The 13,665-nt window shown below is 37.7% G+C and overlaps 1 protein-coding gene across 1 annotated transcript in view; it reads left to right on the top strand.

Moving 5' to 3' along the window:
* The first annotated feature begins 5,340 nt into the window (after positions 1 to 5,340).
* The window catches only part of LOC134789376 (probable phospholipid-transporting ATPase IA), a 79,110-nt gene continuing 70,785 nt past the window's right edge, over positions 5,341 to 13,665 (top strand). The window contains exon 1 of the mRNA XM_063760008.1: positions 5,341 to 5,590. Coding sequence (XP_063616078.1) covers positions 5,386 to 5,590 — 205 coding nt within the window. The 5' untranslated portion in view covers positions 5,341 to 5,385. The remainder of the gene's footprint in view (positions 5,591 to 13,665) is intronic.

Here is a 13,665-nt window from a genome sequence, read left to right on the forward strand (position 1 = left end):
GTTACCCACAGGCGATGTCACGTTTTTAGGTATTCGTAGTCACCTAGAAACCCTTATACTTAGTTTCGCGATGTCTGTCTGTCTGTCTGTCTGTCCGAGGCTTTGCTCCATGATCGTTAGTGCTAGAAAGCTGCTGCAATTTGACATGGATACATAAATCATGCATTGCGACAGAACGGTAAAATAAAAATATAAAAAAAATTTTTTAGGGTTCCTCCCTACAAAAAGGATAGGAAGGGGATACTTTCTGGTATGTATATTTTTTTCTGAATGGAACTGGCGAATATTGGGTATTTTCAGAAAAAAATATACATACCAGTATTTTTTCTGAAAGTATCAATTTGTTTTGGTTTGAGATTTCTATTCAGAATTGCATACAGTACTATATATTTAAAATACGGTATAATATTTCAAGAAAAGGAAAAATAAAACCGTCTTGGACGTCATCCGTCGTTAAAAAGAATACTCTCAAATGCAAAAATTTAAACATGCACATTCTGGCCTCGAATGTCCAATTCCTGGAATGTCCATTGCAATATCGAATTCTAGTAAATATAATACGATACTACTAGTACGATACCTAACTTTCTTACAAGGACTTACCCACCTTTGCAGTGCAGGAGCAATCCTATTAACTGGCTTACTTAGATGAAAGTTTCGTCCCAACATGTACAATATACTTACAAGCTTTGTATCTGTAGAACGGAGTTGGACAGGATGTGAAACATTTTGCAAAGTTGCAACGTTCTATATGAATAAAACTGTGTTGGGAAAGGAAGTTTGTGCTATTAAGTGAATTAATAAATAAAACTAATAAGAATCCTGCGAAGGTAACTGTGCACCGATTTGGAAAGAAACTTAAATATCGGCCCGATTCGAACTTTAAGATACGTCAATCAATAGATCTAGAAACGATATGGATTAGATATGTCAGTGTCAAATGTGACGTTTCTTCAAACAAAAATGTCTCTTTTGACACTGACACATCTAATCCATATCGTTTCTAGATCTATTAATTGACGTATCTTAAAGTTCGAATCGGGCAGTACCTATGACCTTTCTAGTCGGCGCAGAGTTAGTTTAGATGGACTCTATAAAATGAAACACTCAAGTATTAGAGGTGGACGCTTAACTACTTAGGATAAGTACTTAACTGAAATAGGATACCTATCACTAGGCACTTTAGGCCTTATTTTAATTAAAACGACATAAACGCGACAACGTAATGTGACAAAACGACACCGACAATATCAAATAACAAATAGTAGATTGTTAACCAAGTAGTGTAGTAAAGAAAGCAAGTTGTTGTATGGAGACCCATGCATTAATTTCTCAGTCGATGAAATTTAGCTTGGTTATTGTATAGTATGAGCCGAGACTAACATTATAAATATCCAAAAAAAAAACACTCCTAAGTTAGGTAAAAACACAAATCTGATTATATATTGAACCGAGTAATTCCTCAGTCCAAAATTATTTTACAAAATAAGTTATTTGTATCAGTATGTGATACTAGAAAAAAATCTAAAAGTTTTGTCAAACATGAGAATATTTTTTTATAATACTTCCTTTTTTTGACGCTCATTTTCATCGGAAAATTGCTCTGTCATTTTTTTCTTCTTATATGTTCTTAGAATATAATTTGGCGCAGTGGGTAAAAAAATCCAAAAAAAATGCGTATCCAAATGTATGTATTATAGAACTATTAAAAACTGAGAGTGGAAAATTTTTAGATTTTCATTTTGTAGGTATAAAACGGCAATAAAATGGCATTCCAGTGAAAAAAATAGACTGAGCAATTTTCCGGTCCAAGACACGCCAAAAAATTTTATTTTATTAATACTGGTATTTCTGCTGGGATATTTTTTTGATATTTCATATATTGTTGTAATACGTTACATGAATATGTCTGGTGAAGAAAGTTTGAACGGAGCATTTTTCCGTAAAAAGATATTAACGATATAAGACTTTAGGTATTTACTTTAATTCTATTATTATTATTCTTTGGAAATTTATACAATACTTTTTATTTATTGATACTTTATCATACTGTAAAGTTTTTTCTGGCTGAGGAATTACTGCGGGGTCCACTACCTTTATTTACTACACTAAAGGGATGAAATGATGTCTTTCACCCGAGTAAAATACTCTACTTTTCATTTCGAATACGAGGAAAGTAAAATGCATGTGTTTTTTTTAACAACATGACTAAGTATACATTTTTATGGTATTTTTTGAGGGTACTTTCAATTAACAATTTAGGCAAAAGTAATATAGTATAATAAGTAAAATGGAGAGTCAAATATGTATCAGAATGGAAATCATTTATGTATTTAAATACAATAATATATACAGTGCTACTAAACGAAATTAATAACTAGCTTAAATCTAAAATAGGCCCCTGAGGCATTTTACCAAGGATGCTGGCGGCATTTACTCGCTGTATCGCAAAGCTGATACGTTGTGCGAGGTACCCGCTAGCTCTTCGGTCACCAGTTACGTCAACCAGACGCTTCGCGATTTCTGCGAACAACTTAGGCGCGCTGGGACCCCATGGACCCTAGAGTTTCGACTCCAAATTATATAGCAAATCCATTTATACCCAAATTATGAATTGCTTATCGTAAAAAAATAATCAAATCGTACTTGGAACCTAAAATGCTCTAGTGCAGAAACGTATCATTTTCTGCACACATTTTAGAACAACAATGACCCTCTTTCAGATTCAGAGCATGAGAAATAAAAAATATTAATAACATAATAATACTTGTCTGAGACTCAATAAACGCTGAAGTAGGTGGATATATAAGTTAGATCCCCCCGCCGCGTCTGTCTGTATGTATGTATGTATGTAGGTATCTTTGCGATAAACTCAAAAACTCCTGAACGGATTTTCATACGCTTTTCAACTATCAATAGAGTTATTCTTAAGGAAGGTTTAGGTGTGTAATTTGTTAAGGTTTTGTGTAACCCGTTCGAAGCCGGGGCTGATCGCTAGTAAATACTTAATTACATTCATATGTAATTCAAAAACAAATATTGGTGGTAAAGACACGTATACTTGCTGGAATTCGAACCCAGGACCTTCCGCTCCAGAGTATGGGGCACTTCTGGCCTTTCGGTTTTGCGCCCCGTTTCTAACAAAGCCATTTGAAGCAGAAACTGTACGACCGCTTTATAGTTCCAAGGTAAAAACATGCCAGTCAATTAACCAGTGCCGACCCTTTATACGAGTGCTTTTGTACAAACAGCAACACTCCTAACTGTACATCGGTGGACCTTATTACAAAAGGCATAAGGTCACCGATGTACAGTTAACAGTGTGGGCGATGGTACTTTTGCTTGCAATGAATGTCTCTCCCTCCCACGGCGGTTCGTTAGATGTCTTTAGTCACTTACGTTGCAAAAATAAAAACCGCGCCAAGAAAACAAACACATTATAATATACGGACTGACATGGCGGCTAACCACTAAAGCACCAGACTAGATTTCCACTATCGTACCACAAAAGGAACTTACGTGCGGGTACAATTAAAGCCCAGGACACTACATAATATCAAACGTGCACAACAGGTGCACTCTTTAAACAGTGGCTGCCCACACTGGAAAATATAAATACATTTAGAAAATATTTTGAGCTCACGTTTCAAATGACGCAAATCATAACAGGTCATGGGTATAATAAAACTTATCTTAAAAGGCACCACATCATCGACTCTGATGAATGTCCATGTGATGACATCACACCTCAGACCATGCGACATCTATTAGAGAGCAATTGCCCTCGTTATCAAAATACCCAGCTAACTAGTAACTAACTACCAGCTAAAGAACATATTTAAAGTTTTTTAAACATGTGTGGTTAGTTACGAAACGCTCTAAGTACGAGTTCCACTCATAGCGACGTCAGGATGTCACCAAGTCGCAAAAGTTGGCATGGCATGGCTTCCTTATGTTCATGCAATTTTACAACTGGCTGTGCGTTCAAATGATATTTTATGGTAAAAAGTATTTCAGGTAACAGGTAAGGTAAGGCCATGATAAGTCTGTAATGATTTTGATAGCACACGCAGTGCGAGTGTTATTATAAACGTCAAAGTTCTATGAAATTATGACGTATAAATAACACTTGCACCGCTTGTGCTATCAAAATCGGTGCTGCAGTCTCGCCTCGGTTTAACTCTACTAGTTTGCGCTATTGAGTGCCATAATTCTCAGAACAGGTATACTAGACGTTAACTTCAAGGGAACATTCTATAGTTTAAATTTAGGTCATAAAATTTTCGTTTGTTTCCGGAAATATACAAGCTACGAAATTTCATGACAAATTTATGAATGATATTCAATTTTACTCGCTCTACGTAGCCGTATGCCAAAGTTAGCGGAATTGAACAAAAATATCCTGATGTGTATCATCACTTCCGTTCTATCGTACGTTTAATTTCCGACAAACTCGGGGAATACCGTTGTTAAATATTACAGTAGGTGATACAAGGGGATTTCCACCCAGCGGTCGATAAAGATTAACAAATGCTCCGCGCTAGTTAAATACTTACATAAACAATTGAAGTTTTCCTATTGTAATACCTACCTACTGTGACGGATTTTATGCGTGGTTAAAGAAAACTGTAGGTACAGTTCGCGCGAACACACAAGTTTTCTCTCCTGTGAGCAATAGTTAAAGCAGGCCACTGACGAGCCTTCCAAATGGATGCCGTTACAATGGATTCATCCAAATGGACGGCATCCTAATATTAAACATTGTACGTTTTTGACATTCACGGACCGATTTTGGATTGCAGCCACGCTATTTGGACTGTTGGAAGGCTCGTCAGTGGCCACCTTAACAGCTTGTGGGCATGTAGGTAATGATTTTTCATATTTATCCAAATGAAAGGAGTAGGTACAGTCAAATATGGGTGCACAAATAATCTGAAAAATATGTCCCATAGCTCTTATGTTAGCGAATTAAGAACTATGGGACATCTTTTTGAATAAGTTGGCTACACCCATATTTTTACAGTTGACTGTACCTACCTACCTTTTCATGTGGATAAAGGTTAAATAAGAAAATTAACCTTTATAGCTCTTAACTTTTGTGTAAAGACGCGACAGTTTTGTGTTTGACCCAATTCAGTTCAGTTCAGGTTCAGGTCACTTCAGTTCACAGAGACACTAAAATCATATACGAGTTAAGTGCTAAAGTAACTCTGTCTGTTACGTCTTCTCTAAATGAGATTTAGTGCTGAAATATAGGGGTGACTAATGCAAAATTTTAAGTTACAGTTAAGACCATATAAATTACCAGACGTTACATCACTAAGCATAAGCCAAAACCGCTAAACAGCCGCTTTACACTAATTAGCCCCCAACACAATTTACGCGATGTCTCGAAACAGTCGCCACTGCACGGCTTCCCACAGTCGACTCGCGACACTCCACCATGTTGGTTCAGATTCTCATCATGATGTACCTCGCTACCTGCCTCGTCTTTTATGTAGCTCACGTTATAGACTATTATATAACCGTGCTTTAATTGACTTTTTAAGTGTCATGTGGCTGGTGACAGTTTGGAGGTTCAAGCGGCTTGGTGAGTTTTGACTTCAACTGCCGTATTCGAACTTCAAGATATTCACAAGAGACGACACGTACTAGATCCATTCTAGATACGTTATAGTTTAGATATCAACTAGTTCTCTTTTGCAACGCAATTCGGGCAACCAATGTCACTTTTACGTTAGATAGAGTAAGATATCTATTAGATACGGATCTCTAAGTCATCTCCTGTGGAAATCGTTCAAGAGTATCTCCAGCATCGCGCAAATGTCAAATTTGACAGGTTAGATCTTAAACATATCGTTATCGTAACTTGGTGATGAATGTCTAAAAGATATCTAATAGATGTCTATTTCAAAATCCGAATCGGGCCCCAACTCTTCACCAGAACTCAATTATTCTCTAGCCATCCACTAATCAAAATTTGCGAAGACTTGATTTTGTTGTGTCAAAGTTTATGTTTATTTATTTTATAACATTTTTAAACATAATAATAACACTTATAAATCAAAAATTTTACCTAAGTCGTAGTCGCTCGGTAGGGTGTCCAGATGCCTGGCCGCATTGCCCCGCTGGATTGCCATTCATCCATGCTGAATATTGGCCAGCCCTCTGGTCACCAGAAGCCTCTATCAGGCGCTTTGACAGCTCCTCATAGAGTGTACCTCGCCACCTGCCTCGTGTTTTATGAAGCTCATCTACTTAACAGAATGTTATTTAACGGTGCTTTAACGGACTTTTTAAATGCCATGTATAATAGGGATGTAAATTCGAACTCGAATAATATCCTAGTTTTAAATTGAACATTGGTGTGTGAGAATATGGTACCGTAAAACGGGGTAGTGAGTGGGTTGTATGTTGGGTGAGTAGGTTTCGCGGGGAGAGGTGGGTTATGAATGGGGAGAGAAGGTTTGAGAGGGGGGTGAGAAGGGATTTTAAGGCTACTGCTACAAATAGTTATTTGTTTTACAAGGGGGCAAAGTTGTTGTTTAACCGCTCGTGCTAATATTGATACCCGAGCAAGCGAAAGATTCCAAAATTGAACCACGAGCGTCGCGAGTGGTTCGAAAAATGGAATCTTGAGCGTTGCGAGGGTTTCAAAGCATGAGGGTTAAACAAAATTTGCCCCCGAGTGAAACACAAAATTTTTCACCACACCAACCCGAAGCAAATATGAAATGTAACATATCAAACAAATTCAAACCAAATCAAATTCAAATGAATGTTATAAAAATATTTATCATCCAAAATCATCATTTAATAGTCAATTCTACCAGCAAACATAAGAAAACAACTCAAAATTTGCATTTGATTACTTTGCTTCACATGTGAATTACTAATAGCAAAGTGCAACTTAGCTATCCGTTTTTGAAGTGCAAAGTAAGCCTTTCCGAGCTGGTGTGGTGAAAAATAATGTATTCCAATTTAAAATGGAGCTATAGTAATACGCATAATAAAAAAAATCGATCCAATAATCTTACAAAATCACCTTTGTATGAAAACCCCTCTCACCCCAAATACGAGGCACTACGGGGTGAGGTGGGTTTTCCTCTTTATCGTCAAAGTTATCAAATGGAACTACCCAAAATAAAATAAAAACTAAAATACAAACGTCCGGAACACTTATACACCATTCAGTTTTCATATGTAAAAATAAAATGTTATCGAGGTTTGAATTTCAATTTTGACCCTACTCACCCCATTTTACGGTAGACAATTGAATGAGTATTCCAATGGCGGTTATAATTCGGGCGGTGTAGAATTGAACTTGTTATCTCAGGGCCGTTTCAACGAAAGCTAAGCGCAGGAAATCGACAAATGTTCCAATTCCCGATCAAGTCAAATGCAGTGACAGCCTCTATTTTCCGAAGCGATTCATTATTATTTTCTAAGTGAGTTATCAGTTTCAAAGAATAAAAGTTATGTCGATATGTTTTTACTTTTTTGCCAATCTCTCGTTTAAAAGCGAGAAATAAGTTCTGAGAGTTCGACGTGGTATTAAAATAAATTCAAACGATATTTCCTATACGAGTACACGTTTCCAAGAAACATATTCGAATCTGCTAATACCTTTCGACTACCAATGCTAGATAACATTTACGCTTCCCTACCTCGAGGATATAATACCTCGATCTCTAGCTATTTTGGATGCGGCCGCATATTCAAAGGGTATTAGTTTACAGGCATGAATGAACGAACTTTCATGTTTTATTATAATTTTATGACACGGCCTCATTCGAACTTTAAGATACGTCAGTTAATAGATCTAGAAACGATATGGATTAGATATGTCAGTGTCAAATGTGACGTTTCTTCAAACAAAAACGTCACTTTTGACACTGACACATCTAATGCATATCGTTTCTAGATCTATTCATTGACGTATCTTAAAGTTAGAATCGGACAGTCATTTTTCCTTATAAAATAATTCATCACGTAATGTATCACTACTTTGTTTTATTCAATATTGTCGCATTTACTGACGCGATGTCACAACTGTCACTTAAGTACAAAAACGTAGGTATATACCTACTTTCAAAGCAGTGCACGAGCATGCTATATGCACTGATACACGCGTGGCTTGTTCCGAAGTGCCCCCCCATGCACACGCTAGAGCGTGTGGCATACGAAGCTCCACTGCGACCCACGCTATGGGTGAATGCCGTATCTATGGCAGGGAGACGAGAATCGTGGTGCGCGTTGTTTGTTTTCAGCGCCCTTTTCGTGCGTAGCGTGGGTCGCGTGCGCCGCAGTGGGGAATATTGACACAGGCAGCTAGACCAATGGACACGTAGGTGACGTATACAATATCATGTGCGTGCGTAGCGTGCGCAGTAGTTGGATTCCGGCATTATAATAAGTCAATTTATGTCGATACTGTAACTATAGTTCGTTTTTTTTAGCATTAGAAAGAACTTGAAAGAAGGTAAACGATCTTGACATGTCTTTGTCTTCCTGTGGGCGCAGCACGGTTCCATTTTTATCGTCTATCACTATGCGCGTCCCTTTCGCACTTACATACTTGTTAGAACGTGACAGGCAAGGCGTGGATAAAAACGCGACCGTGCTACGCCGCCTGATCGTATTAGATTCATAATTGTTACATATTTGCCGTGACTTATTTTAAAAAAGTGATTTTCAATAAAAATACACATTGTTTACCTTATTTCTAATGCTAAAAAAGACGAACTATAGTGGAAGTAAGACATAGTACTCTGTTTATTCCTCTCTTTCGGACTGTTTTCTCTTACTCGGTGATAAGGGTCAATTTTGATTAGCAAATAAATGACAGTACTATCCGGTTCTTTGTACATCCGTGATATTATCCGAATAGGAGCACATTGGATGCACCTGGCTAACGATTATTCATTTCAACAGCAGTTTATGGCAGTTTATGCTATTTTCCTTTTTCCTATAGGTGTGTGAAAAGAGGTAAATTCGAATTGTTTTAAGGATTAACTTAATATTAAATTTTATGTTTTCAGGCAAAATTAACACTAATATCGTCCCGATTCTATACGGGGCAAACCTGATCGCCCTAACCAAAAAGGACGGAGGGGTGAGACCCATTGCGGTGGGGTCAACTTTACGACGTCTGGCTTCAAAAATTGCGGTTAGACACATTAGATCAAAATTACAATCCCTTTTTGAACCAATACAGCTAGGTTTCGGCACGAAAGGTGGGTGCGAGGCAGCCGTCCATGCCCTAAGGACCTACCTTTCACTCGATGATTGCGAAATTGTTGTCAAAATTGACGTTAAAAATGCTTTTAATTCGGTTAGTAGAGACACCTTGCTGACAGAAGTTAAGGACAAAATTCCGGAACTATACAATTACCTTTTCTTTTGCTATTCAGACTCATCTAAATTAATGTACAAGTCACATGAATTATCTTCCGAGGTTGGCTGTCAGCAGGGTGACCCTCTCGGGCCAGCAATTTTTAGTTTGGCTATAAATCCAATTATCAAAAATTTAAAATCAAAATTCAATGTGTGGTACTTAGATGACGGAACCCTAGGAGGTGACGTGAATACTGTACTCTCTGATTTGTCTTTTATTAAGAGTAGTTTCGAAAATATTGGTTTAGAACTGAATTTCAGTAAATGCGAACTCTTTATTCAAAAATCTTCTTGTACTTTGACCAACTTACAACCCAAATTTGACGATCTGACTCCCAATATCAAATCAGTAGACAAGTATTCTCTTTGCCTCCTGGGTTCTCCTATATTCGAAGAATCTTTTCCCGATTATATTTCTAACTCCATAACTAAATTCAAAAGTCACACGGATCGCTTACTCGAAATTAGCCCTCATTATGCTCTTGTGATTCTTAAATTCTGCCTTTTTGTCCCTAAATTTACGTATGTGCTCCGCTGTTGTCCTTTCTGGAAACATCAAAATTTATTGTCGCCCATAGATGATTTGATCAAAATTAGTTTAGAGACGATTCTAAACATTCAGCTAAGTGAGCCTTCCTGGTCTCAAGCGTCCCTCCCCATTCGGTTTGGAGGTTTAGGAATTCGCAAAATTTCCAGTGTGGCTTCCCCAGCCTTTTTGGCGTCCACTCATAGCACGTCTGGTCTCATAGGAAATATCTTAAGGGCTTTGCCCACAAACTGTGAGATTGCGGGCTTTGAGGATGCCAAAAATGCTTTTAAAATTGCTTGCCCAGGCAAACAATTTCCAGACAACCCAAATTCACAAAGGAGTTGGGATAATGTTTACTGTGATTTAACTTACAATACTCTCCTAAACAACTGTACAGGTCCAGACCGCGCGAGGCTTTTGGCGGTCGGAGCCCGGGAAGCCGGTTACTGGCTACATGCCCATCCTTCGCCCAATACTGGTACTTTCTTGGATCCGGCCTCCCTTAGACTGGCGACTGGTTTGCGACTCGGGGTTTCGGTGTGTACGCCACACATATGCTCTTGTGGCACGGACGTGGACCGACTGGGACACCACGGATTATCTTGTCAAAAAAGTGCAGGCCGTTTTTCGAGACATGCGTCGCTTAATGACATAGTCCGTCGGTCTCTTGCCACCATCAATGTGCCTGCTCTTCTTGAGCCGACTGGCATTATCAGAGATGATGGCAAGAGGCCCGATGGAGTGTCCTTAGTTCCTTGGAGCTTGGGACGGATGTTGGTGTGGGATGCTACCTGCGTAGACACACTGGCACCGTCCCACCTCCAACGGACTACTGTAAAAGCGGGCGGAGCGGCGGAAAGCGCCGAAATTCTAAAACGTAACAAATATAAGAGCCTCGGTAGAGAGTACCATTTTGTACCATTTGGTGTTGAAACTCTAGGTCCATGGGGTCCCAGCGCGCATAAGTTGTTCGCAGAAATCGCGAAGCGTCTGGTTGACGTAACTGGTGACCGAAGAGCTGGCGGCTACCTCGCACAACGTATCAGCATTGCGATACAGCGAGGAAATGCCGCCAGCATCCTTGGTACAATGCCTCAAGGGCCTATTTTAGATTTAAGCTAGTTATTAATTTCGTTTAGTAGTACCACTGTATATATATTGTATGTAAATAAATGTTTTATACTTGATATCCGATAGTATATTGCTTTTGCAATTTTTTTTTACTGTACCATTAACTATGTAGTCCTAACTGGTAAATATGAGCACCCGTCAAAAATCTATCATGTGTAAAATTGGACTGTCTAAACCGTTATTTAAAAATCAAACCATGTGAACTAGGAATAACATGGTAAACAAACTGTCGAAAGTCACTTGCGGTTGTTATGCGTCGTCTGCACTACAAGTAGGTATTACCTGCGATCGAATTTGCCATACTTTTTATGTAAGCGGAAACCCTGCACCTGGGCTTACGCCGTTCACTTCCCACGGTAAGTACCGCTCCAAGACAAAACGTCATAAAATGTCTCAGTTTACTACTGACTTAGTGCGTTATTCTACTGAGACGGTTGGGGCTGCGTCTACACGCTGCTACGGAAGTGCTACGGCGCTAATAGGCATTGGACTTGTGATCTTGTTATAGTGACACATAGATATTGCGGTTATTCTTTGAACGTATTATATGTTTAATTCATTTTGTTTATATTATATCACTCAAGTCATAAGCCATGCTCAGTGTAGGGTTTCGTAGTTACCATTCTGGCAAAATAAATGACAGTAATGAACGGGGGGCTATTAGTAAGTATCATAAGGGAGTACCTTACCTACCTACTTACGTCTTTTTACTAATAAGAAAACAAGATTTTTTGCAATAATCACTCCTAAACGACTGGACTGATCATGTCCGCTATAGTTTTTAGCTACGATTTTGTTTCATATTTTTTGTACCCAAGGTTCAAGAATTAGAAGGGGGGTGGGGGGGATACATTATTTTTTTCTATCGGAGCGATTATTTCCGAAAATATTAAATATATCAAAAAAATGCTTTTTGGAGATCCGTATTCCTTCTGAAAGACCTATCCAACGATACCCCACAGGCCACACTATTGGGACAAAGCAAAAAATAAATAAAAAACCATTTTGTATGGGAGGTACTCTATAAAAAAAAATAGTTTTCATTTTACCGTTTTATCACAATGCATGACTCATGTATCCATGCCAAATTGCAGCTTTCTAGCACTAACGATCACGGAGCAAAGCCTCGGACAGACAGATAGACATGGCGAAACTATAAGGGTTTCTAGGTGACTACGAAACCCGAAAAAGGCGAATGAGCATTTTGTGAACTGGGCATTTCTCTTTAATGTTGTACTCCCAACTTATGTGTTTAAATTGGGAATATTCATATTATTGTTACTCAGAGTTACGAGCTCCATTCGAAAATAAATATCCCCAATTTTTTCCGGTCTATTTGGTTTTGTTTACAATACCTACATCCTGCTATGTAATAAAACAAACACACAAATTTATGAAATTCGAAATGGATTAAGAAGAAGAAGAATTATTTAAGAATTAAATCTGTTTATTCCAAAAAAAAATATTAATAGCATTACAATTTCTTAAACCTAGTTACAATCTTTAATATTTAAGATTTTATTTACTAGGTAGTGTGGGGGACTTAATCCCTAGTCTTAAATTCTAATATTTATTATCATTAACATTATGTATTTATATATGTGTATGTGTATATGTATTATATTTATGTGCTTATATTTATGTGGATCGAAAGAGCTTGTGATTCTGAGTGGAAATAATAAAAAAATGTAAAATGCAAGTTGGGGGACATAAATGCTTAACTATACGAATATAATTTACGATAAACTACCTACTAATAGCCCCAATTACTGTAGCTCTTCATTTTCTATAATATGACAAAAGATTTAATTTTAGGTATCAATAGTTTTTTTAATAATAAAAACTGTAACACTATGTTTGTTTTCTCGAAACCTCCTGTATGTTAGTTCAATTATAACGCATCGATGTATACACACTATTCATAATATTTTGGGTTATTAATTTATGTTTTAGTTAGAGTTTAGTTTTTATTTTAAAATTAATTAAACGTGTCATTTTTTGTTTCAATGAATAAAGACTATCTAGTTAAAACTAGATAAATCCGATGCAAGTAGAAATGGACCAAGATAATCCTGGCAGTAGGTAATATAATTAATCTAAACCTTCATCTCCGCTGTCTCCGCTAACCGCTAACTCTATTTACCGTGAAGCTTGCAGCCGCCGACAGTCGGTTACTATTTGCGGTGCGAAACGGAAATGTACTTTGATTTGATCGCACCAGATATTTATTCAGAACATAGATCACGTTACGATAGATTCAGTTTCTTTTTTAATGGCTTTCATCGAATTAATCAACGCTTAAGTGGCTCCTGTGAATTTGCTTATGTCCATGGGCGACGATGACCGCTTCCCATCAGGCGGCTCGTCTGCTCGTTTGCTAACTATGCCATAAAAATATATATACGTATATAATGTTTTCGCCATTATCGAAAGTGTGCTCCTAACCGGCATAAAAGTACTGAACGAAATCGATTCATTGTGTTCCTATTCGCACGTCTATCCTACAACGTGTACAGTACATATGGCGCTTTAAATTTTCGACATCATTACGTAATGTGCTAATTATCGCACTAGTGCGGTAAAGTACTGAAAACAAAATTATAAAATAG

The sequence above is a fragment of the Cydia splendana genome, chromosome 3 (assembly GCF_910591565.1).
Source record: "Cydia splendana chromosome 3, ilCydSple1.2, whole genome shotgun sequence".
NCBI classification, from domain to species: Eukaryota; Metazoa; Arthropoda; class Insecta; order Lepidoptera; family Tortricidae; genus Cydia; species Cydia splendana.